Source organism: Coptis chinensis, unplaced genomic scaffold (genome assembly GCF_015680905.1).
Source record: "Coptis chinensis isolate HL-2020 unplaced genomic scaffold, ASM1568090v1 utg912_pilon_pilon, whole genome shotgun sequence".
NCBI classification, from domain to species: domain Eukaryota; kingdom Viridiplantae; phylum Streptophyta; class Magnoliopsida; order Ranunculales; family Ranunculaceae; genus Coptis; species Coptis chinensis.
Genome location: NW_028238191.1, coordinates 51,879 through 78,939, shown reverse-complemented (window position 1 = coordinate 78,939; position 27,061 = coordinate 51,879). Strand labels below are relative to the sequence as shown.

The following is a 27,061-nucleotide window of genomic DNA, read 5'->3' as shown; positions in this document are numbered from 1 at the left end:
TTGGCAATAATCTTTCCTGATTATAGTCTCTCCACTCTTTTCCAAACCTATTGGATGCAAGAATTCAAACGACCCACACATCTAGTTTTGTCTAACTTTAAATAACTTCGTTCAAGAACCGGCAACACCATAGTCTCCCATAACCCAGATATCAACTTCCTTTGCCAGTAACATAAAACACAGAGAAAACTAGTAATCCACCTAAATCTCCCAAACTCACTCTGACCTCACCTAGATGAGACTCATAATTAACATCCAAACCCGGCATTTGCATCTCATAAAAATACTCATCCTTGAGATCAAAACAAACAATAACACCCTCCGATTTACAACCTAACCAATGTGTCACTCCATTAACAAGTGCATAATATGTTTCATCAAAACCGGACACCAGACGTTTTTCTATGTTTCTCCATGTCCCTTTTATTCCTTTAAGGTTAACATTTTCTTGCGCCCAAATACCGACTTAAAAAGTGAACACGCTTACAACACCAGCTTCACGAGGGATCGATCTTATAATCTTGTACTCATTACTATTTCACAATAACCAAATGCGAAATTAATGTAATGAGGAGAAAGACGTAGTTGACGACTCTTAGTTTTAATAGTAATGTAATCTTTTGTAAGAGGATTTGACACGTATAAGTTGGAAAAATGGTTACCTAAGCAATGACTTAAACATATTAAATTATTGTAAACACAAACAACCATTGAAGCGGAAACCGGAATTTCTAATTTTATGAGATTGGAATTGGAGGTAACCTCTAAGTGGTAGAATTGGGATTTTATGTGGTTGGGTCTAGTGATAATGATGACCCTGGAACTGTGGACCGGGATTGAATGGTTGAGATGTAAATTGATGAACCTCGAATCAAATTTGAGTAAGTTAAGTGATAAGATATGATTGAAATATGTGGATGAATAGTAGATAAGAGATAAAGAAATAGTGCTGGTGTATCTTATACAATATATTGATGTATGAACATTGACCCAAAGGACTATGAACATTGAATGTTCATACCCAAAGGACCAAAGACTATGAACATTGAATGTTCATACCCAATCAATGTTCATACCCAAAGGACCAAAGACTATGAACATTGAATGTTCATACCCAATCAATGTTCATACCTAAATGACTATGAACATTGAATGTTCATATCCAAAGACTATGAACATCGAATGCTCATACTCAATCAATGTTCATACCCAAGGACTATGAACATTGAATGTTCATACCTACCAATTGAAAAAAATTTAAAAATAGTCATGAACAATGATTGTTCATGTTTGATGTATGAACACTTTTGATGTATGAACAGTGATTTTTCATACTCCCAAATAGGTATGAACAATCCATGTTCATAACTGGATTAATGTTCATACCTATTGGATCATTGTTCATAGCTCCAATAGATTTGAACACTCGTTGTTCATAGCTAATGTTTGTAATTGGGGCCTTGGGGGTATGAATAATGAGTGTTCACACCTACTTAAAGGTATGAATAATGATTGTTCGTACTAAATACACCAGGTCGTTTCGTCTGGGCCGGGTCGTTAATTATTTCGCGTCAGGGATATACTTGACATTTCATCTATCCGATCCATTTTTTATTTCGCGTCAAGGGTATACTTGACCTTTCATCTACCCGGTCCTTGTGAGTTACAAAAAAAAAAAAAAATGTCTTATGTTTTCGGCAGTTTTATCTTTGAGAGTCACTCCCTGATATGATATATCATCTTGAAGTCAATTAGAAACTTATGTCGTAATTTGTTCTCCATGTTAGATTTGCAACTAACTTAACAGCACAAGTTACAATAAACCTCAGTTTCTACAAACAAATCTCAGGATCTAGACACAACTTTCGTTCGCAAGGTTAGGGAGGTCCCGTACTCTATTTTAATGAAGATCACTTATTGATCTTCAAGGAAGAACAACCAACTCATAGGGTTGCAATTTGGTCTTGGACAAGTCAACAAAAATCCAACAGATCTAATAGTTCCAAAGAATACAACCAACTCTGAAATTATAGTTTTTAAGAACATCTTTAGAAGAGAAACCAAGAAAACACCAACTATTTAAACCAAACTAAATACCAAACCAAAAAAACACCAACTAACTTCAGGAGCGATATCAAATAGTTGACATCAAATGACGCGGTTTATTCCCGCGCCGTATAACCCATGCAGCTTTTGCAAAACCGCGCCACAGAAGCCCACCTTAGAAGCCCAAGCCCACGCGGTTTTCCATAAACCACGCAACTTTTGCAAAACCGCGCCACAGAAGCCACCTTAGAAGCACAAGCCCACGCGGTTTTCTAGAAACCAAGCGATGTGTCGCACATCAACTTTCTTCTTTCTTCTCTTTTCAAATCTCTCAGGCGGTTTTCACAAAACCGCGAGATTGAAACCCACACTTTATCCCAAGCCCATGCGGTATTCAGAAAACCGCGAGGTTTTTCCTCCGCGAGAGAGATTTGATACAGCACCAAAGCAAACATCAAATTTTAGCCGATTTGGTGTTTGCTTTGGTGTTTTCATCAACATGTGTCTCTCCTGAAGATGAAAAAACACCGAATTATTGAAAATTTGGTGTTTGATGCTAGGATAGCGTCTCACCTAAAGATGCTCTAAACAAGTTGCAGAGAGAACATTATCCCTGCAGAGGATCCTTTTCCAGACAAGCCAAGTTAAATGGAAGTCCGAAACGACACAGCAAACTCAATTGAACTTCATCGTCCGTTCAATATTCAGGACCATCATAATTGTGCATCCCTAGTTTCTACTAGAGATGAGATCCAGTAAAGATGTTAAGGGCCAGTGTTAGTCTGTTAGACGAACAAATGGACACGGCCTGCAAGGATGTTAGGGTCAGTGTTTGATGAACAAGTTAAGCAGACGGGTGACTTCTGTAATTGAAAATATTGCTCGTCTTATTTATAAAATACTGGATCCCTATATCCAAGTATCCAACTAAGAAATAAAGGTCAATATATGCCACTGCACTGTATGCCTGTTTAACACTTCAAGCTTCTATTCAATTGTCCCTTAAAATCCTATACAATTAATTTCACTTTCATAAAACAATTGTTTGGAAGAACAACTTTTCTAATAACCTTTTTTTTAGAAGGGCTAAATGATAAAACTGAGAATAACTTCAACGAATGGCTGATTAAGAAAACCTGGTATTAGTAACAGCCGGATAAAATCGTACAGCAGCACATAGGATGCCAATTGCCAAAGAATATGAAGCTCTTCCTGTGCGCATAGCTGCCAAAAGGTTGACATAAGTCAATGAGATTGAGCAGAATTATCTCCTTATAAGAGCTATCTCAAGGATAGAGTGCACTCAGCAACATTTCCTGTGAAACATCTACCATATAAATCTCTGCGTCCCATGTTCATGGGTCCAGCGGAAAGGACGAAACAAAAACATCATCATTGTGAAGATGTTCACAGCAGTATAAATGAACCCCATGAAGAACCATTCTCTGCTATCATTGATTTGACAATTTAAAATTAAGAAATAAAACGGGATGGTATAATATCTGAATTCAATCAGTGGAGTGGGAATGAGAACAGCTGCACAAGCCAGGAAATATAACACCACCCAGACATTCTTTCGAACTTTCCCTGACAATGACAGAAACAATTTGTTCAGTAGAAATAAACCAGACATACTATTTTCTTAACGACAAGATTGTTCTCCATTTACCTAAGATTCTGAAGATGAAAAGCCATGAGTACACATAGAGTGGGAGGAGAAGGTACTTTGTTAACCAGTTAGATTTAATAACTTTTCGCCAAACATAGAAGGTATAGTGCCGATTGTCTGCAACAAGATAGGGATGCTCTATACTGCATTGACAAACAAACTTGCATAAGAATCAAGCATAGAACAAATAAAGGAAACAACTAGGACAAATGGAAATATGGGGATTTTCAAACTATTATGACATGATATCAAGCATGACCTTGATGCAATGGAACCAGTCATTCATCTTGCACCCATATGCCTAATAATGATGTAGAATTGAAGATAACAAAAGGATAACATATTGAGAATGCTTGCAGCAAAATAAACTTCTACAAGCACTACATCTCTGTATGCCTCCCAGACTAGGTTTGGACTTCAGAGTTTTACTCTTAAGTGTTAGACATTATCATGGACCAAGTCATAGGTAGGTTTTATGAATACTTGCAACAGCTCAACCAATACATTCTTGAATTGAGACCCTTCTGGAAGATGTTAGAAAAAGTAAGTTCCAGAAGGCATTCCCTGCATCTGTTCTTCTAGTAGCAACAAAAAGTGGGTGGCATCTCACATAATTAACCAACTTAAAAATAGATTCTGAAACATAGCAAGTGTTCAAATAACTTTGTCAATTAGATTTATGAGTGAATCCACCTTACCTGAAAAAATGCACAAATAAGAATCCAGTAGTAAGGCCACTAAGTATTTGAAAGAAACTCAGTAGTTTGTTACTCCAGAGCAACCGACAAAGCCCTACAACTTGGCTAAAACCAAAACTGAAAGGAGCCATAGCCATGGCAGAAGCCAGCCCAAAGTACATTATTTGTGCGAAGTGTGGAGAGACTGTGTGCGCTTCTTTGGCGCCTGCATTGGATGATTTGTACAGTGTCAGGGAAAGCTTACTCCAACTAAAGAATAAATGAACAAGATATAGATGGTAAGTACCAAGAACTACACTTCCATTCCAACAGACAAAAGCAAAGAAGGCCAACAATACCACAAAGAATGGGCCAAATGACACCAAAACTTCCCACTTCAAGAGCCACAACCTTAAAAGAATGATCTGGACCTCATCAAGGATACCTGCTATGGAAAGCATCTATGAGCCACCACTACAATATCACTCCCGCGAGAAATCAACTTAAACAGTCATTAGTTTTAGAAGCCTGGTATGCGACTTTTTACCATTACTTCATATTAGAATATGTTATTTTGTTGTACAGACTACAGAGTACATTTTGGCTAAGACAAAAACAATAACATATGAAATATGTAGCACACTAAACTGTTACAGCAAGTTCAGGAAAGTAAATGGAAAATTCAGTTAGGTCAAAAATGAAACGCTTAACAGAAAGGGAACTCTTCCAATAGATAGTATCAGCACCAAACTAATTTTGCGCATGTCAAACATAATTATGACTCCAATCAGGAGTAGAGATATTTGTTATTTTCTATAATTTAGAGAAGTTACAAGTTATAACAATGATGAAAAATGTATACAGTAAACAAGCTACAGAGTGTCCATCATCTTACTTTTCTTCAATCCGATTCACGTACTTCTGAATACAGTCAAAGGGTTTTTTCTATAAGGAAAATAAAAAATGGGATAGGCCATAGCTAACTTAGAAACCTATGCCCATGATGTTTCTCATCAACTTGGTGATGGTAAACCACTCGAACTGGATCTGAACTTGATGGAGATATATCAGCTGATGTACAGATGAACACAAGAAGAGCTAAAACAAATGATGCAGCAAGCTTGTGATTAATAAAATGCTAAGTTACATTGACACGGATACGTGTGTCTGTATCCGACACAGATATGAAGTGTCTGACACAGTGAAAATATTAAAAATTGAGCTCAATCATATACAATATGTGTCCGACATGGACACATGGATACGTATCTGACATGGATTATTTTTAAAATATGGCATGTCCATGTAACATAGATAAAATGAGATGACATTTTACAACACACACATCAGGAAATCATAGCTGATGTAAGTACAAGGGCTATACAAGCACATATAACCCCATCCTATATGGAACAAACTACAGTTACACAGACAGCTAATAAAAATGCATAACATCAACACAGCTGGGCAAACTACAGTTATGAAGAATATAAATAAACCTGGGACAAGATGCTGTGAAGAGGTACTCATGGACACAGAATGGTTGGCAGCATCAATAGAACTATCGGACTTCCTATTTCTCAAAGGGCCTACATTCACACTTTTTTTGTCAACCAATCCTTCAATTTTACTGGTTGATACAAAATGATCATCTGGTTGAGTAGGTCCCTTGCAGTGTGAGGGCAATATATAATTAGAAATCCCGCTGCAAGCAACAAAGACCATCCACACAACATTTGTTTGCCGAATCAATATTGCCAAGGCTGCAAGCTGCAGAGAGGGTGAGAATATTAGGTTAGTTTGGACTTCAGAGTGGCAAAAAAATTCGTGTAAAAGTAGATTTTAGCAACACATTAGGGCTATTTTATTAATGATCTCATGTCCCCTGATCTCCTTTATGACCAGACATGAACTTGACGATGATATAATATATATATTATATTTTTTTTTCCCTCTCTTTGAGGAGTTCCAATTTCTAAGAATCTCTGTTTACACATAAAAGCTCTTAGGATCCAAGTGAAATGAAACCAAGTCCAGTGGAACTGAGAAACTTCACAATTTTTCTCTTTGGAACTTCTTATTGTTAGTCTGTTCCTTATCTCTTGATAATACATATAATCTCCATTCAATTATGCAAAAGACCTAAAACCAAGACTACCATGTTAATTCATTATATTGTCCAGATGTTCATTTCTTTATTTAGGTTCTTAATATACAAAAAACTCCAATTAAACCACTGTGTATGCATGTACTTGAAGATGCAAAAAATTAACTTCCTACAGAATGATAGGAAAAAAGTGGCAGCTACAAAGAAAACGTGAAGAAGAACTAAAAATAGTAAAAAAAACAAAATATCAAAACACCTAAAAAATAAAAAATAAAAATGCCTCTACACTACAATCCTCACTCAATGAACTCCCAACTGAAAAAGGAAAACAGTAATATTGGTTCGGGGGGGGGAGTCAATCTATATCCATCCAAAGATAGTTTTATCTTCAGAGATAAGTTACAAAATGTTAAAAAAAACTAGATTCCAGCCTGTTGGCCTAAGTAAATAAATGACCTACTTCACTATGCAAAGATAAAAGGAAGGCCTAGTTTAACAAAGTGACTGAATATTGCTAGAGCTTGGTCAGAGGACAAGTTACACTCTGCTAAAGGAAAATTCATTGATTGTGTGGAGGTAATACAACAACGGAGACTTGAGATCCCCTTAATGAACTAGGATAATATATGTTATAAAAAATAATCAAAATTAATTAAGTATACTATCCATCCTTGATGTTTCTAGGATGATGTACTTGCAAAGTAACAAGACGATTATATAGAAAGTTCTTAATCCTTCAGAAATGAAACAAGTATATTATCCATGTTTCCAAGGGAATAAAGAATGTTGCATTTACCACTTTACCAGTGCACTAAGCTGAAAACGCTGCTTCAGACAAGTAAGGTACATAGCAAGCACTATGGTTAGTGAAGCTACATCTGTATAGTACAGAAAAGTGAAGAACCAATTGAGTGGGTACAAGGATAAGACTATTGTATGTAAAGCTGCATCTCTTCTACTAAGAGCTGGTCTTGACAGGGTAAGAATCTCATATACAAGAAGGCTACAGATGATAGCCAAGACACCATTGATTGAGCGAAGAGTTGCAGCAGTGCAAATTTCAGAAAATGAAGAAACTAACTCTGTACAAAACATTCCGGGAAACAAAGAAGCGACATAGCCAAGTGAAAGAAAGTACCTGCAACAGTTATAAGAAAGCATAAACATATAAAAAGAAGAAAAGCAGAAAAAAATTAAAAAAAATTGCTGTAACAATATCTGCATCGTGAATCTGATGACAGTTCAGGGTTGTGAACCTGCATATGTGGTAACAATTCCCACAAACTTTACAAGCTAATATAGTTGACACCTCCCAGTTAATATGTTCTATAACACTAGAAATTAGAACAAATCCAAACAAACTCTACAAGTTCAACAAACGCAGTTTAATTGATACTGTTATAGATAGACTCAAAGTGATGCGAAAATATATGTATAACTAACAACCAATCTGTTAAAGAAACAGACCCTAATATGAAAGAATTTACCCATATATGCATCACCGCGTTGACAGAAAATTAATACTAGGTAATTTGAAAACATGCGTAACATAGATTTAAAATTACAAGCTGCATCTAATCACATTGATCTAATTATTAAAACAATTTCCAATTAGTTCCAGAAGCAAGCGTTTCATAATTGCCAGTATGAAAAATGATTAATATTTAATTGTATTTAACTGACAGGCCAGGGGGAGTAGTGATCATGGGATCCCAGGTCTTGAAATTGCCTCTGCAATACTGTTGTGCTTGAGGAATGTGGAATATCTCATCCTGCAAATTCAAATATCATTAAAAAAAACAATTTAAACTCTTACAACGCTCAAGAGATTAGACAGTTACCATGTATGGGTCTGGGACAATATGATTAACTAGTAACGATAATGGAATTACCCACATGCTCACCATCACTCCCACTGCCAATCTACTCATCTCTCCTTTTCTTTTCTTTCCCGCAAACAAATTAATCAATCTCAATTTTCTTATTGGTTTGATTTTACAAAAATGGATCACTGTTAGCCATGAACAACAAAAATCAGGTTTTAGCCTATCGGGTTTGGGCTAACCCGGCCCAAGTTCCACTCTTAGGAATAAATTGAATAGAATTGTTGGGCCCAGGCCCGACTAGAAGCCCAAGCACGCAAAACCCTAACCCTAAGACTCTCACTACCTATATAAAAAGGAAAAACAAGGCACTAATTTTACCTCTCCGCAACGTTGTATAAATAGAATTGTATAAAACGTTGTATAAAAAGTGTTGTAAACGGAACCTACTATATATATATATATATATATATATATATTGTATAAAACGTTGTATAAAAAGTGTTGTAAACGGAACCTACTATATATATATATATATATATATATATATATAGATGTGCTTACGAGCGAAAATTCTCCTAAACACCTATTCACTAAAGACCTACTACTTTATAATTATTGATTAATTATAGTTAATTAAAATTTAATCAAATATTTATTTTATTATCTCTTTAAATTATTTTATTTTTTTATCAGTGAATGGAAATTGAACGTTCGCCTGATGGAGATGTGTGGCCCAAAAAATATTTTGGTTGGTTTCTGTCTGTCCTCTTCTACTCTCTCTATCCCCTTTCCTTCTCAACCAAACCCAACTCTCTCTCTCCCCACCACAAACTCATCTCTTCCCACTACAAACTCATCTCTCTCTCTCTTCTCCACCTCCACTTATGCTGCAAAAATTCATTTGGTTGGTTTTCGTCTGTCCTCATTCTTCATCTCTTTCTTCTCCCTCTCCCTCTCCGCTCACGCCCCCACTAGCATAGCAGTATACTAGTAAATAATAATAATATTAAAAATAAATAATAAAAATAAATTTGATATAATAAATTGAAAATATGCTAACATTTATGAAAAAACTCTTAAATTTTATTATTATTTTTAAAGAAACATAAATATGCAATTGACGGTTATATAAGCGCCTAGGAGAACATTGCGTGCGTCAGAAGGAAACATAAGCAAGCAGGGAAGAAGTCAATTGCGTCAGAAGGAAAGAAGCTAAGCCAATTGTAATTGCCGCCACATTTTGCTTTGCGTTGCGTTGTTCCCATTAACCTCTCTATGTAAGTTCGTTTCATATTATTTATTTTTTCTTTTGTGCTCCTTTTCAGGATAATGAAGAAAGGCAATCACCAGGACACCAGGTGCCTCTTCATCAACACCTCCACAGCCCCCATGGTCCTTGTAGTTGACGATGAGTTATTAACCAGGAATTCTGTTAAATATACATTGGAGAAACAACTTTCAGTACATATAATAGTTTTGATGTGCTTCTATATATGTGTACATATAAAAACTTCATAGACGGACAATATATGCTATCAAATTACAAGCTCTTCAATAGCATAATGTGCACATTTTTAAAATTGTATGAAGCAAGGTATCTTGGTAAAGTACTTGGCTGGATTTTGTGCACAAAAACATCTTTTTTGGAGCGAGCAACCTCTACGTATACTTATATAGAGTCCGCAACTAAGTTCGATTCCCTGTAGATATTCCGAGTCATGAGCCCCTCGAATGATTGAGTTTGTGAGACGATTTTTTTTACTAAGTGTTTTGTTCTCCAAGTTAAACTAGTGTTACCATTGATAATCCTATATACTTATACCAGAGAAGAGTCACACTCATGCATGCACCACTATTTTCTTGTTGCTCATGTTCTTATTAGACATTTCTAATCCTTTAGCAATAGCAATGAAGATAATAGAGCTTGATGGTGTAGCTGCGCTGCATTCTCAATTTTTTTGGGTCTACTTTTCAGATTATGAAGAAAGGAAAGCAATCAGTTGATTCTTCGTCATCAACACCTCCAGTCCGAATGGTGTTAATATATAGTTGAAGATGATAAGACTACAAGGACGACTGTTCAGAAAACCATGCAGAAAACACTACGTTGTGCTGTCAATGTTTGCTTGCTACAGGCGAAAGTCGCATTCAATGTGGAGAACCCGCCTGCGCACTATTGAGTTGCTGATCTCATTAAAAACAGGTTTGCCCACACATTTGCAGGTGCCAACTAGCAAAGTTGGTAAAACCTTTGGGTGATGACTGATGATACCAGAGGTCCGGCCGCACCAATGAGTTACTGATCTCGTTTTAAAACAGGCTTGCCAATCAAAAAAAAAAACGCACAAGAATATTTTCAAGTTGTGGTTCCTACAGCAAGTTGAAATTTCAATCAGTAATTGACAACTGCATAAAGCTGCTTCAATCTATTATATTCTTCCTCTCAGTACAAGATATACACGTACACTACCACAATCATCACAGAGGTGTACTATACACACCAATATGGCCGATCCATTACCCCTCCTCTCCCAATCCGACACGGTCCAATCTGAAGCACCCCTACTAGAAAAACAATTTTCATCTGTAGATGAAGTAATTGAACTGTGCTTGGGGAGAATTGGGTGGAATCAATTCTTGCAGGCTGTCCTTGTATCTTTTGCATGGCTTTTTGATGCAGAACAGGCCTTCATCAGTGTTTTCACTCAGGCCGCACCGGCTTGGCATTGCATTCACCTAGACGCAACAGAGTCATGTAGCTCATCGGTGAATCAATGCCAGTTACCAAAGACTTCGTGGGCTTAGAATGTCCCAGTCGACACAAGCCTAATCTCAGAGTGGGATCTAGCGTGTGTAGGCCCTTTCATTTCTGGTCTACCCACTTCATCTTTCTTCATTGGTTCTCTAATGGGTGGACTACTTCTAGCCACTCTGGCTGACTCGTCCCTCGGTTGCAAGAACTTGCTTGTTCTTTCATGTCTAATCATGTCTTTGGTAGGTGTTGCAACTGTTGTGAGGGGAGTTAAACAAGCCCAGGTAACGGTTCAACAACTCAATGAAGGGACTACTCATAAGGAAACAATTTAAATCAACGTTCTTGGTACAGGTTTAGAACTTGTTGTATTTGCTTAGCCTTGAGATTCATTACTGGGTTTGAACGTGCGACAATTGGTACATGTGCACTAGTTCTATCGACAGAGCTTGTTGGGAAACAATGTCATGGCGAGGTCGGGATAATAGGATTCTTTACTTTTGCATTTGGATTCTTATCATTACCAGCCATAGCTTATCTAAATAAGGATTCATCATGGCGTACACTCTATCTTTGGACTTCCATACCCGCAATTTTTTATTCTATATTAGTTCATTTCACTTTACACGAATCACCTAGATGGCTCCTCTATTGGCAACCCAGGTAATGGAGGTGCGGGTGTGTTGGGGATTACACCAATACCAATCGGTTCCCCACTACACAGATAACTTGTATGAACACACTTCAACTCCAGATAAATCTCAAATATCACAAACTACCTATACTAACATGCCCAACTTCGCTAAACAACTATTAACAATGATAATAATGTAAAAGCGGTAAAAGCAAACCACAACACAAAGATTTACCGTGGTTCGGCCAATGATGCCTACTTCCACAAGAGCCAGTTCTTAATAAAATGGGAAGGAAGATTACAATATCTCCTTACAGTCTCTCACCTTACTAGATCACTCTTATCTCTTTACAGGGTTGTATCTCTGTAAAGGTACTCTCTCTTTGTTTTAGTCTGGATTCCAATCCTTCTGACTTGTTTGGTTAGGTTTTCCAAAACCTTGATTTTGGTTTTTATCTCCAAAAACCAAATTTCGCGGGTACTGTAGCAAGGCCCACGGAAATTAGACTCGAACTGGCGCTCTATATGATGAAGTCGCCCTATATGGCGCTGGTCGCCTCTATTCTATCGGAACTCGGCGAAGTCGCTTCATCCTGGCGGCGCGGCCTTCGACTTTGTGCAATGCCGAATTAAGCTTCGGCGTCGGCTCTGTTTTCTCTCCTCATGTGAGGGATAACTCATCAATCCCTCCTAACAAATCGAGCGGGGGGATACCTCCATGCAATTGCCAAATCAGCGGAGGAGTGTGTCGCCATTCCGGCAATAGCACAACAAACATCAAACTTTACCTTCGGTAAGACTTTGGTCATCATATCAGAACCCGTTCTTGTCGGTATGGATCTTCTCGATACACAAATGCTTGTCCTCGAAAGTACTTCTCTAATCCAATGATAACGCGACGTGTATGTGCTTGGATCTAGAATGAAAACTTCGGATTCTTGCTCAAGTGGATGGCCTCGACCGTCACATAGAACTACAAACCGTTTACGCTTTAGCCCTAGTTCGTCGAAGAACCTCTTCATCCATAGCAACTCTTTGCAACTTTCGATTGGCTGCAATATACTTAAACTTCGTAGTGGAGAGGGCAACACACTTTTGCAACTTAGATTGCCAAGAAACCGCTCCCCCCGCAAAAGTAACCGGATAACGGAGGTGGACTTCATCGAGTCAACATCACCGCCATGTCGCATCGGTGTAGCCTTCAAGTAAGGGCTTACTTCCACCAAAGCACAAACATGATTTGGAAGTGCCTTTGAGATATCTCAATATCCACTTAACACCTTCCCAATGCTCTTTACCCGGTTGAAATCGCTTACCACCCCAACGGCGAAAAGCAATATCCGGTCTAGTACACACCATGACATACATCAAAGCGCCCCATTTGCGGATGCATAAGGAATCTTTTTCCATCCGACTCTGCTCATGCTCACCCTTTAGGACACATCTCTTTGGTCATGCGAACGGGCCGGCCGGAAGCGGACAACCGGCGGGCGCTTTGATCCATGTTGAATCTCTTCAACACCTTCTCAATGTAGCTTTCTTGAAAGCCACAACTTTCCACTCTTTCACACGAAGTGATCCGCATCCCAAGTATCCGCTTTGCTTGACCCAAATCCTTCATCTCAAAGGACTTACTCAAGTCTTTCTTCATCTTGGATATCTTGTTGATGTTTGGGCCAACTATCAACATATCATCCACATCTGACAATAGCACTATGAAATCCCCATCCGGAAATCTCGAACAAAGCGACAATGATCTAAGCGGACTTCTTGTATCCTTGTTTCGCCATAAAGGAATCAAACTTTATGTACCATCGTCTCGGTGCTTGCTTCAACCCATACAAGCTCTTTTTATCGCTTGCATACTAGGTGCTCCTTGCCTTTGACCTCAAACCCTCCGGGTCGGGTCCATGTAGACATGCATCTTCTTCAAGGTCTCCATGAAGAAAAGTCGCCTTAACATCTAGCCGCTTCAACCTCTAGGTTCATACTTGCGGTCATACCCAATACCACCCGGATAGAAGTCATCTTCCTTCTGGGAGAGAAAATCTCATCAAAGTCGATTCCTTTCCTTTGACCGAATCCCTTCACAACAAGGCAAGCTTTATGCCTTGGGTGAGGATTGTTCTCCTCATGCTTGACTTTGTATATCCACTTATTCTTGAGAACTTTTCTCCCCGTGGGTTTCTCAACTAACTTCATAAGTGTGATTCTTATGCAAAGAATCCATCTCGTCATGCATGTCCTTCAACCACTTTTCTTTGTGCGTACCTTCAAGTGCCTCTTGATAGTACATAGGTTCTCCACCATCCGATAGTAGCACGTGATTATGTGGTGGATACCGGTTGAAGCTAGTCTCCCTCTGTCGGACCTCCTTGCCCCATCTGGCCGGTGCCTCGTGAGTATGCACTTACGCTTGCTCGGTGGTGGTTCATGCATCTCATCTGCATCTTCTATACCAATAGGTTCTATCCCATCATGAGCAATAGGATTCTCATCATGAGCTTCAAACTCATGGTTCTCTGCATTCTCAATGCCTTCTGCACGTTCCACAGTAGGAACTTCTGGTTCTGAATCAACAAGATCATTGGTGAAAGCATGTAGCTTCTCACCCTCCTCAAAGTCTGCTATGGTTTGGTCTTCTAAGAACACAACATCTCGACTTCGGATCACCTTCTTGTTAATCGGATCATAGAGTTTGTAACCAAACTTTTCATCTCCATAACCCAGAAAAATGCACTGCTTGGCTTTGTCATCAAGCTTGGATCTCTCATCCTTCGGAATATGCACAAATGCCCTGCACCCAAATACCCTCAAGTATCCATAATCAACATCTCACCGACCATACTCTCTCGGATAATCACTATTGAGGCTTTTGCCGGCGACAGTTGATCACATGCACGGTACAGACGCGATTGCTTCTACCCAAGAGCTTCTAGGTAGCTTAGGTGAGATAGCATGCATCTCATCCCTCTACAATGGTGCGGTTCATTCTCTCGCTATTCCATTCTCGTTGCGGTGTCTTGGGAACGGTGCGCTCATGACGAATCCCATGACTCGGCAATACTCTTCAAATGGCCCAATGTACTCACCCCCATTATCCGGCGAATACACTTTAACAACTTCCCCATCTCTCTTTCCACCATCTTTGTGGAATTTCTCAAACACGCCAAGTACTTCATCCTTGGTCTTCGGACTATAGGCCCATATCTTTCTTGACGATCATCAATGAATGTCAAGAAGTACGGCTCCCCGGTGGGACTTCACTCTCATAGGACCACATAAGTGCGTATTGCACTAGCTCGAGGGCGGTGTCCTTTTCGTGAGACGGGGAATCTTTGGAAAGACACCCTGTTGCTTTCCTACCAAACGATGAGTACATGTATTTAAATGTGTACCTTTAATGTCCGGCATGGCCTTTTGCTTGGCAAGAACTTCCATCCCTTTTATGCCCGTGTGACCACGGTCTCTTGTGCTACGATTCGGATGAAGCTTTCTTCTTACGCAGATTCGCTTCGCTTTACACAAACTAGCCCGTGTTTTGTAAAGAGAGCAAGTTTTCTTTCCTCCGGCCGCTACAATGGAACCTCTTTCGGTTTCCATACCCCCGTTACCAAACGAGTTTACAAAGCCATCGTCATCTAATTTCCGGCCGAAATTAGGCTTAACCGTATGTCGGGGACATGTCTTACATCCTTGAGTGTCAAGGTGTAGCCGACATTGGTTTCTATATGAACATCTCCAATGCCTATAATCTTCGACGCCATTGTTACCCATCCTCACTTCACCATATTCACCATACCGTAGGTAGTGAAGAATTCCCATCGCGATTGTGACGTGATAGGATGCTCCCCAGTATCTATCACCCACTCAGATCGTATCGACATGAGGTACTAAGACAAAGACACACCACCAATCCGACACAATTCCCACTAGGTCGCCGACTAGTGCGCGGTAGTATCTCCGCACGTGTTTCCGTTCCTCCGCACCATGTCTTCATGTACACGGTTATTCTTCTCATCCCTTCTTCGTTCTCGCACTCATATATCACGAAGTGGCCTTTTGGCACAATAGTAACATTGCCTCTCGCCTTAGGAGTTCTAGCTTCACCCCTAGATTTACTTCGTCATCACCTCTAGAACGAGATGGTTTTCTGTTTTGACCTCTCCCGTTTCTCTCGTGAAAAGGATCTCGAGGTGAGAAGAGTCGCTGCTTGCACTCCTTCTAGTCTCCTCATTCAACAAAGACATGGTAGCCATCTCCATGGTAACAATTCCATCCTTCGGGCGCTCCATGTAGAAACCGCTAATGTCTCCCAACTTCGGGTAGAGAGCCTAATAGAAACAAAGCCTCAACTTCGTCTCCCAAATTGATCTTCATCAAATGCATCCGATTGATGATATTACGTACTTCATTAAGATGCTCGGACATTGAAGAACCTTCTTGGTACTTCGTCGTAATGCGCAAACTTCTTAACGACTAGCACTTTGTTTCCACCCGACTTCCTCTCATAAAGGTCTTCGAAGTTTCTTTCATAGATCAAGGTCGAGTCTCGGGGCCACATGGTGAAAGACAATCGTCGTCAATCCACTTTGTCGAATGTATCCAATCGCTTTTACGTCAAGCTTTTTCCACCATTTCTCATGGGTCTTTTCGGTTTTACTCTCTCATTCTCAATGGGAAGTGCCAAGTCCTTGCAGTATAGCAAGTCTTCCATCTTGGCTTTCCGGATGGTGTAGTTCTTCCTATTCAGGACTCATCATAACGAGTGTTCACGGAATGGTCCATCTCTACAAGTTATTTAACCTCAAATCTTCTCTCGGGAATTTCATTCAAACACACCGACCAAGATTCGGATAACACCCTAGGCTATTCTAACCAAGGCTCGATACCACTTGTTGGGGATTACACCAATACCAATCGGTTCCCCACTACACGATAACTTGTATGAACACACTTCAACTCGGATAAATCTCAAATATCACAAACTACCTATACTAACATGCCCAACTCGCTAAACAACTATTAACAATGGATAATAATGTAAAAAAGAAAAGCAAACCACAACACAAAGATTTACCGTGGTTCGCCAATGATGCCTACTTCCACAAGAGCCAGTTCTTAATAAAATGGGAAGGAAGATTACAATCTCTCCCTTACGGTCTCTCACCTTACTAGATCACTCTTATCTCTTTACAGGGTTGTATCTCTGTAAAGGTACTCTCTCTTTGTTTTAGTCTGGATTCCAATCCTTCTGACTTGTTTGGTTAGGTTTTCCAAAACCTTGATTTTGGTTTTATCTCCAAAACCAAATTTCAGGAATCTTGTAGCAAGGCCCACGGAAATTAGACTGCTGGGGCCCCCATGTGGCGAGCGAAGTCGCGCTTAAGACACCGGAAGCCGAAGCGAAGTCGCCCCTCTGGCGCGGGTCGCCCTATTCTATCGAACTCGAACTCGAAGGCTTCATCATCTGGGCTTGGCCTCGACTTGTCAGGTCAATGCGAATTCGCCCGCTTTTCTCTCCAAATTGTTTTCTCCTCATGTGAGGGATAACTCCAACAGGGTGTTCTCTTTAGGGATAAAGAAAATCAGATACTAGGTGTTCTTGCACAAGGGCTTGGAGTAGTAACAAACTTTGAAGCAGAATATTGGGCAATCATCTTGGCAGCAGAACATGCCGTGCGTAGAGGATGGCTGAAGTTATGGATAGAATGTGATTCATTGGCTGTGGCTCAAAGCCTTATGGGAGAGAACACGCCTTGGAAGATCAGAGCAAGATGGAAAATAGCCACTTCGAAACTTAGCTCCTGGCGAATAACCCATACCTTTCGCGAAGCTAACTTTGGAGGTGACGCTGCAGCAAGGCATGCTTCAACTCTTGATAATAGACAAGCTGTTTGGAGTGACATTCGACCAGGTTTTGTCCCAAGAGTGGAGTGCCCCTTTCGATCCTATTTTAGATTCTGTTAAGTCAGATGAAATGTAATCTTATTATCTCTCTGTAACACATTCTTTTATTCGTAATACTACTCCTTACTTGCGTGCAAAAAAGAATCACCTAGATGGCTGTTTGTTCAAGGAAGAAAGGAGGAAGCAATTAAGGTACTAAAGAGTATGAGTAACAACATAAGCTTAACGGTCTCTGAGGATTCTTTATCGTCTTTATCAATCGATCTAGAAACTTGGAACGTGGATTTGTACTCTGGGATCAAGATTTTGTGGAAGCAGGGGTGGGTTCTTCGACTATTATGTTTAGTTATGATTCTTGGATTTGGAACTGGTACGGTATATATACTATGGTATGCCAATAGGCCTCGGTAACATAAACTTCAATCTTTACTTGAGTGTTGCGCTTAATGCTCTATCAGAGCTACCTGCATCATTCCTCACATTGTTCCTTATAGGAAAAATTAACAGAAAAAGTGCAGTGTTGGTGTTTACTATAATAAGCGTGGTCTGTGGTATAATAATGAGTGTAGTGGTAGCTAAAAAAGAACTGAAGATAGGGATGGAATTATGGAACTAGTGTCTTCTTCAGTGCAAGCACTGCGTTTAATGTGTTACTAGTTTACACATTAGAATTGTTTCCAACATGCATTAGGAACTCCGCTTTGTCAATGGTGAGACAAGCAGTTGTGTTTGCTGGTGTGTTTGCTCCAATGTTAGTAGCAGTAGGAAGGAAAAATGCTTTCTTAGCTAATGGAGTATTTGGATTGTTCATAGGCTGCTCTGAGTTCTTTGTGATTTCTTTGCCAGAGACAAGTGGTGGGAGCTTCTGTGACACAATGGATGAACAAGAATACAAGGAGATCAAGGCATCGATTACTCCAAGTGCAGCCAGTAGTGACAATGGTGTTTGAACTTTACTGGTTGGTTCTCCCATAAATGATTGTTCCAGGTCTATAACTCTGACCATTATATTCATTGGAAATTCAGAATTATTTCCACCACCATGGAAACAGTACACAACGTGATTTCTTTGCTGTTAATCATGAAAACCTTATATTTATCAATACAACTGTAGTGAACCAAATTCAAGCAGAACCGTATTTGTCCACAATTAGGAAGTTAATAAGGAGATACAATTTAAATAGGATCTCTAGTTGAGTACAAGGAGCGAGATGGGCTTTGGCCAAGATGCGATCACAGATAGTACCACGGCTTGCATACAAGCTTGAACTTAATCAGATACTTTGCAGCAGGAACTCTCACCAATACTTAGCATAAGGATTCTGGGGTTTGCCATGAACTACTTAATGTATCTCTAAACAATGGCAGCCACTGTATAACTAAATTTTATTTCTGTACAAAAGATACACTTAGTTCCTACTGCAGCAGTCAAGTCTTTTCAGAGCAATGTAGTTCATTTGGAAGGTAAAAGCTGATTGGGATAGGGTTAAAGACGAAGCCAATATCTTCTTTACAAGTACATGGAGAGAAGCCAACTTCGGTGCAGACTTGTGTGCCAAGAAAGGAGCAACACTAGAAAATGGACAGATGCAATGGTGGGGAAGCAGACTAGACTTTTTACATAGAGTAGAGAACTCACACTCTACCTATTTTATATTTATTTCTTAAGATGATTGTAATGTTAGAGACCTACTCAAGGCTCTCATGTAAATGTAATTTTCTTTTTGCTATCAATACAATTATCCTCTAGCAAATAAAAAAACACTTGGTATCACTGACTGGGGAGATAATTAAGAACTTGTGGGTGCGCAATTGCTGCCCCCTTGGCTGACAATAAATTAAAGAACAGTCTGCCAAATACAAAACTAAACCAACCAATACAGCAGTGTAGTTTATCTATCAATGTCAAGCCAATCTCTAATCACTTGTGTTATAGCTGAATGATTTTTAATCAAGGACTTCGAATAAGTTGGCATCTAAGACACGGAAAAGCATGAACTGTGTTTCTATATTAGTGAATATCTTGTATTAATCTCCGTATTTTTGAGGTATAATTACATGACTACAATCATATTAACGAATTTAAGTTCATGCGCTTTTGCAAGACATGTCATGCAAAGCCCAACACATTATTCCACTTACAGACATGCATTACCAACTTTTCAGATTCTTATCTAGTTTTTTCCAAGTGGTGGCTCCCACCAAGTTGCATTAGGATCTCAATCAGTAACAACCCGGCCACCAGGTCACCGCCATATAGAGATTCTTCCCCCCTCCTTTCATTTCCACATAAAAACCATAGTACTTATCTAATAAGAAGTATAGACGTATAGGAAAGACACCAAATGACTGATCCGTCACCCCTGCTCTCCCTACCAGACCCAGTTCAATCTGAAGGGCCCCTACTTGAAAATCAAATTTCATCTCTTGATGAAGCAATAGAAGAGTGCATAGGGAGTTTTGGGTGGAATCAGTTCTTGCAGGCTGTCCTTGTGTCTTTTGCATGGGTTTTCGATGCACAGCAGACCTTCATCAGTGTGTTCACTGAGGCCAGACCGGCATGGCACTGCACTCACCTCGACACCGTCGAGTCATGTAGTCCACTGGCAAATAAGTGCCAGTTACCAAAGACAGCATGGGCTTGGAATGATCCGGTCAAAACATCCCTAGTCTCGGAGTGGGATCTAGCATGTATAGGCCCGTTCATTTCTGGCCTACCTACTTCATCTTTTTTCGTTGGTTGTCTAATAGGTGGATTAGTTCTAGCCACACTGGCGGACTCATCCCTCGGCCGCAAGAACATGCTAGTTCTATCATGTCTAATGATGTCTTTGGCAGGTGTCCTGACTGTTTTTTCACCCAATATTTGGGTCTACTCAGCCTTGAGATTCATTACTGGGTTCGGGCGTGCGACAATTGGCACCTGTGCTCTTGTTCTATCTACAGAGCTTGTTGGAAAACGATGGCGTGGCGAGGTTGGTATAATAGGATTCTTTTGTTTTACGATTGGATTTTTATCATTGCCCGCCATAGCTTATCTTAATAGAGAATCATCATGGCGTACACTTTATCTCTGGACTTCCATACCGGCAATTTTTTATTCTACATTAGTTCATTTCACTGTACATGAATCGCCTAGATGGCTATTTGTTCAAGGAAGAAAGGATGAAGCAATTAAGGTACTAAAGAGTATGAGTAATAACGTAAGCTTTAGTTTCTCCGATGATTCTTTATTGTCTCTATCAATCGATAAAGAGACATGGAACGTGGATTTATACTCTGGAATCAAGATATTATGGAAGAAGCGGTGGGCTTTTAGACGATTATCATCAGTTATGATCGTTGGATTTGGAACTGGAATGATATACTACGGTATGCCATTAGGCCTCGGCAACTTAAACTTCAATCTTTACTTGAGTGCCACTCTTAACGCTTTATCAGAGCTACCAGCATCATTGATCACATTCTTCCTTATAGGTAAATTGAACAGAAGAAGTGCAGTTTTGGTGTTTACTTTAGTAAGCGGGGTTTGTAGTATAATGTGTTTACTGGTCGCTAAAAAAGAACTGCAGATTGCCATGGAACTAGTGTCATTCTTCAGTGCATGCACCGCGTTTAATGTGTTGCTAATATACACATTAGAATTGTTCCCAACATGCATTAGGAATTCCGCGTTGTCGATGGTGAGACAAGCACTAGTATTTGGTGGCGTGTTTGCTCCAGTGTTAGTGGCAGCAGGAAGGGAAAACGGTTTCTTATCTTTTGGAGTATTTGGATTGGTAATATGCAGCTGTGGTATCTTCGTGATTTCTTTGCCAGAGACAAGAGGTTGGTGTTTCTGTGACACATTGGATGAACAAGAGTACAAGGAGATCAAGGAATAATTCACTGCACTTGCAGCTGTTAGTGACAATGGTGTATGTACTTTACTGCTTGTTTTTCTTGCTGTTTTTTTTTATAAGTTCAAGTGAATAAGTGATGTACTCTAATTTAAAATATGGTATTAGTTGTTGTAGATGATGTTCTCTGTCTTTCTCCTTGTGACTTTGCTCCTAGTTTTCTGACACATCTTACAAATATAGCTAGAATCGAATTGCAGGTGGCCTGGGTCACACTAAGAAAATCAAAAGTACTTCGTTACTATAAAATATAGAGATCTCTATAATATATTTGTTAATCGCCTCAATAGACTCCTTAGCTGGTGACGTGAAGATGAGAGTAGGTTGCTGTACACTATTGACAAGCTACAGACCAAATGAATATCTATGTCCACTAAGATAAAGTAATCAGTAAATATAATGAGATCTGCTGCCCTGAATAATATTTCCCTAGCTACTATACCACGAAAGATTCTCATCATCCCTTACCAAATACCAACAACACATGCCATTTTGGTGAACAATCTCCCAAATATTTGCACAGGGCCAAAGGCAGGGTCAGGAACTCCGGTTTGGAGGGGCCAATGGAAGTGTACGGTATTACACTATTACATGCACAATTTTTTTAATGAGGGGGCAGTTAGCCAGTAAATATGACAATTCCTTGGCCTAATGGTATAGAAATTTTCTGAACAAATTTTATCCTGTCGAGTTTCTATTGCCAAGAGGAAGAGGAGATATAAAACAGAAATCTAAAAGCTCTATAAAGTCACATACTATTCAGCTCAACACAGTTACTGTTTATTCAGAGCAAATAGCTGAAGAGAGGTTTCCCTCCAATGGTTTAAAAGATATATTTTGCTCTTGTCGATCTCACAAAATATATCTACACTTCAGAACAACCTTGGTTTCATTAATTAATATTTCCTTGCTTAATGATATTTTTGTTGGAATCTCTATTGTATTTCAAAGTACTAGTGTCTGTAGAAAGTAGAGGAGATAAACAAAAAGTGTTCTCTCAACTTTAGTGCATAGAAGATAATTCCACATTGGTTATCCACCATTAACAAGTGAAGTATATGAAGAATTCCTCTACCGTAAGGGCTCCACATATTGCCTTGAAACCAGTACTGCAAAAAAAAAAAAATAAAAACTGTTACAAACTGCATCTCCGAGTGTGTGATCTTGGTATGACATTATGAAGTCCACAAAGTATTTCACATCGCTTGATATAGTCATGGGTACAGCATGCACGATACATAGTATGAAACCATTGGTGTTAAGTGTTAACTAAATAAAGGTAAACACCAACCTTTTAGTTTTTTTTTTTGATAAACCAACCAACATTTTAACTATGTATGACAGCATTATGAGTTTATGACTATATTATTTCTGCCTACTCATATATAGTATGGACTGTAGACATTATAAATTGTATAATTAATTATATAATTTTTGTTAACTCCTGTAATTTTTACTTTAAATCCATCAAACATCCACTCAAATTAGTACACTAAGAGGTTATGTGATACGTCCAGTAATTGTGATTTACATTAATTTCACACAATATTATTGCATTGATCCAAAGGAATGGAATTGCCAATAAAGAGTGTTATAAAACTATTAGGAATTCCAGTGCGACTCCAAATTTAATATGCATATATAACAACATAAAAATATATTCAGTCTAACACGTGAACTAACTTGACAAAACCTCAAAAATATCGGCATTATGGTAAACGAACTCACCTTTACCAGATTTACTTACAATACCAGCCGCAAGAACCACCTTAAAAAATAGGGGAAATCAGAATATCGATACTTAAAATCATCTAAAATATTGTTGAAAAAAAATATATACAACATAAATATATAATGGCACGATAAAAAAAACACACAAGAAAGAAAGGTTGATGATTATGAATTACCATTCTGAGTCTCTTCGAAGAAACTTGATCCCCGTTTGATACCACGCAACCACACTAAACAGAGTATATATAACTTTATCGCAGGGCCTCTACTTCAAGTACAATATGGATTCCTACACTTTTCCAAATAGAATTCTGTAAACCACGAAAATAATTTAGGTGCTTTAATAATTTAGGGGTTGTTTGTTTTTTTTGAATTCAGCATTCAGAGCCTCTTAAACTTAAGTTTTAAGCATTCAGAGGTTCAAAACTTGTTTGTTTTTTTTAAGTAGTTTAAGCATTCAAATTGGTACTTTTTAGCATGCAAAGATTCAAGACCAAAATTTCTTCTGAATCTTTGAATTCTAATACTTGAAACAAGAAAGTCCCTTCTTGCCTTTTCTTAAGAACCCATCTACTTTCCTACCTTGACTTTTATGGCTTCAAAATAAGTTCTTCAAAATTTGATGTTGGCGCCAATGGTTTTTTTTTCATTTTTGGGTGAATGATAGCCACTTTGTTAAAAATAGAATTACATATATATATTCTGAAAATAAACAAAATATGAAAATAAACTGTTAAAATATATTTGTGAAAGCATATTTTAAATAAATTTATTTATCATTTATTTTTTTCGATAATCCATCTCTTCTCCTCAAATATAATATATATTTTGTTTAACAATAAATCAAGTTAGTGTTTAAAATAGATAGTATGAGTAAAATTGTCCGAATGATTTATATTCACCTTCTTGAGAGCAGGAGTTATTCTAACAGAAAACAAACATCTTTTTAGAATTCAAAGAATCAAAGATTTAGCATTCAGGAGGATGAGCCATTCAAAGATTCAAAGATTCATAGGCTCGAGGAAAAACAAACGACCCCTTAGGTTTGATACAACATTATTGTTTACTTTTGCATGCAGTAAAACCACGAAAATAACCATTACTTGGAAACAGGTGGAAGCTCTACATACGCTTTGAAGGGATTCCACCTCGGTTTGCCATCGCTTTTATTTCATCGATATAGTTGATGCACTGCCTCTTTCCTCATAATTACAAAGAATCACATTTCTTTATAGGTATGTAGATGGGAGAATGTTCTCAGCATCTTTTGCAACAGTAGAAATTTGGAGTTAGAACTATTGTATATTGTCCAAACCCAGTGCTACGAGATTGCGGAACTGAGGGATCTATTTACAAACATAGTAAGATTTTTGGTTCAAGCTCACGTTGTTGTGGTGGAAACCATACACATTTGGTGTTGTTTGCATATAAAAGAAAACAATAGAAGACAAGGACAGAATAACAGGTAATAACCAAGGCGCGGATTAGGCTGTCCTTAAGGAAAGATTTCGCCCCTTCCAATGGTGCAGAAAGGCAACAGTGGCGTCTTCCTCACAGGATTCAATGGTTAACAGCAGTCCGACTTTGCACTATAACAGACTACCCTCTAGAACAACAATATAACTCTCTCTGGCGGCTGACAGGAAGAAGAGAAGAGAAGAAGATTGAAACAATAAAAGACTTATCTGTTTCGTGTAGGTAAGTGAAGGGAGTAGCACGACTTCAATTTCTGTTTCGCTGGTTCTATAGTGGCAGCAGTATGCCGCGACCGTCTCGGTCGATATAGAGGCAGGCAAAGAAGACACGAAGTTCTATCGTCCCTCTCTCTCACGTGTTCGTGATTGATCTCTAATGAACACTGCATAGAGGTATGATCGAATCATAGATGGAGAAGGACACCTCTCTAATTCGGTTTCACAAAACCAAATCAAAGTAGAACTCTAGCTTAGCCGAAACTTGCTGCAAAAGCAAAAACAAGTTTAGGCAATTGATAATCCACTAGTCAAACAGCCCAAGCCCACGACGCGGCTCGGTTCGGGCGGGCGCGCGCGTGTGTGGCTTTGGGTGAGTCCTCCCTCCTAACACAAAAGCCTTTGTACCCTAAGGGCACGCCCTTATGTTAGAGGTTCACCTCAAATACCTCACTTGCTAGTGGTGGTTCATCAATGTGGGACTAAACAACACACAAGTATTTGAAATACACATGAAGATTCCAACATTTGGTGTATCGAAGGAACTAATACCAAGGTCAGGTATGAACTTTCTAATACCAACATGTTTTTGAATTTCCTAAAATGGGTAGTTGCATTTATAAGTATTGCCATATACATGTCCATTTTGCTTTAGTGTTCCTGCATCTCTTTTCTCATGGTAGTGGCTGGAACTTTTTTCTTCATTGAGAGGAACCAAAGGATTTGGGAGACAAATTCAGTTAGTTACCTTTAATGTACTCGGAAGAATTTTTTCTGACAAAAACATGAGAGAAAATATGAAATTGTGATATTGAACTGTTCTAAATATTGATACCCTAATATACATAGATAGATATAGGGGGTGCGTGTGGGGCCAGTCACACCCTCTGAGATTAGAAAATCTCACTACCACATAATTTATTCCCTAGAAAAATCTTCAAACTATAAGGACTCGCACCCCCTAATTATTTTAACAAACTTCCACTACCGCACTCCTAAATATTTCACAATTATAGTGAGAATATAATCAACAAAAAAAATAGTATGAAAAAAAACTAATAAAAAACATTCCAATAAACCAATATTTTTTTTACTTCTCTTGTTTTGCCCAACAAAATTATCATTTATCATTTATTTTGAGTCCAAAACCATTAAATATAGACAAATGTGTTTGATGGCCATGAGTTAATGAGACTAAAACAAATAGTCGAAGGCCCAAAGCCCAACCGGTCGATCAATTTGTATAATTCTAATCACCCATAACAAACTCGTAAGCTCTCTTCACTTTCAATTCTTAAACAAGCGTCAAACCTCAACCCAAACAAAAAATAAAAAACAAATTCAAAAATGACTTGCGACGCAACTTGTTGCACGTTTGTCATAATTATTTGTAAAACTCGTTATCATTATCAATAAAATTTTCATTTAAAAAAAAATGTATTTTTTTACTTTCAATGTTAATTCTTTATAGTTTTCTCCACATTATAGTAGGGTTATATAGATTTATAACATTATAGAAAGTTAACAATTTGTTGAATTGTTATAGATTTGTAGACTAGATTATGTAGATATATATAAACATAGTAATATCAATTAATGACTTAAGTGCTTAAGTAGTTAATTTCATCTGTCCATATAAATTATTAGTAGTCAACACACTATAGTTTTGTGAATTAAAATAAATGCATAGTTTTGTTGATCTGTATTGTTTATACCTTCTGACAAAAATAATAATAAAATAGAATAAAAATTGCATACAATTTTTTCTTTTTTTTTGGGTGGGGTGGGGTGTGGTAGGGTGTGCACATATTCTCGCACCCCTTGGCTTAGAATCCTGACTCCGTCCCTGCTAATATACTTTGTCACTGTTTATATGCAGGCATACCTTTGTTAATGCCTTGAAACCTTTTTAAAGGTAGATATTCTTAGGAACAATAAGCCGAGTGCTTCCCTTTCCATACTGTTATTTGTGTACGTGGTTATTTGTTAACGCCTTCAAACCCTTTTTGAAGGCAGAGCTTCTCAGGAACAATGAGCTAAGACCACATACATAGTAGAATTTGTGCTTTCTTTTCCATACTCCCTATTCATTTAGTTATTGTGTTTACATATTGTAAAG

At 38.5% G+C, this 27,061-nt stretch overlaps 2 protein-coding genes and 2 pseudogenes across 4 annotated transcripts; 3 read left to right on the top strand and 1 right to left on the bottom strand.

Annotated features, from left to right (window-relative positions):
• Positions 1-2,910: 2,910 nt before the first annotated feature.
• On the bottom strand, positions 2,911-8,515 carry LOC147472681 (dol-P-Glc:Glc(2)Man(9)GlcNAc(2)-PP-Dol alpha-1,2-glucosyltransferase-like). Of its 3 annotated transcripts, none has more exons than XM_086588347.1 (8): positions 8,341-8,515; positions 8,183-8,271; positions 7,304-7,637; positions 5,892-6,162; positions 4,700-4,837; positions 4,414-4,618; positions 3,716-3,858; positions 2,911-3,633 (listed from the first exon to the last, which is right to left on the bottom strand). In XM_086588347.1, exons 1-8 carry the CDS (start codon positions 8,428-8,430, stop codon positions 3,374-3,376), a joined length of 1,530 nt encoding a protein of 509 aa, XP_086444473.1. In that variant the 5' UTR covers positions 8,431-8,515; the 3' UTR covers positions 2,911-3,373. The 3 variants fall into 3 exon arrangements, with proteins under 3 accessions (XP_086444473.1, XP_086444474.1, XP_086444475.1); XM_086588348.1 differs by having other exon boundaries at positions 8,404-8,503; XM_086588349.1 differs by having other exon boundaries at positions 8,396-8,480.
• A 2,258-nt stretch (positions 8,516-10,773) lies between these two features.
• On the top strand, positions 10,774-11,744 carry LOC147472680 (organic cation/carnitine transporter 3 pseudogene; annotated as a pseudogene).
• A 4,112-nt stretch (positions 11,745-15,856) lies between these two features.
• LOC147472679 (organic cation/carnitine transporter 3-like) lies at positions 15,857-19,370 on the top strand (annotated as a pseudogene).
• Positions 19,371-19,856: 486 nt separating this feature from the next.
• On the top strand, positions 19,857-21,641 carry LOC147472678 (organic cation/carnitine transporter 3-like). Its single transcript, XM_086588350.1, has 2 exons — positions 19,857-20,993; positions 21,099-21,641. The coding sequence occupies exons 1-2, from the start codon at positions 19,967-19,969 to the stop codon at positions 21,503-21,505; spliced, it is 1,434 nt and encodes a 477-aa protein (XP_086444476.1). The 5' UTR covers positions 19,857-19,966; the 3' UTR covers positions 21,506-21,641.
• Positions 21,642-27,061: the final 5,420 nt, after the last annotated feature.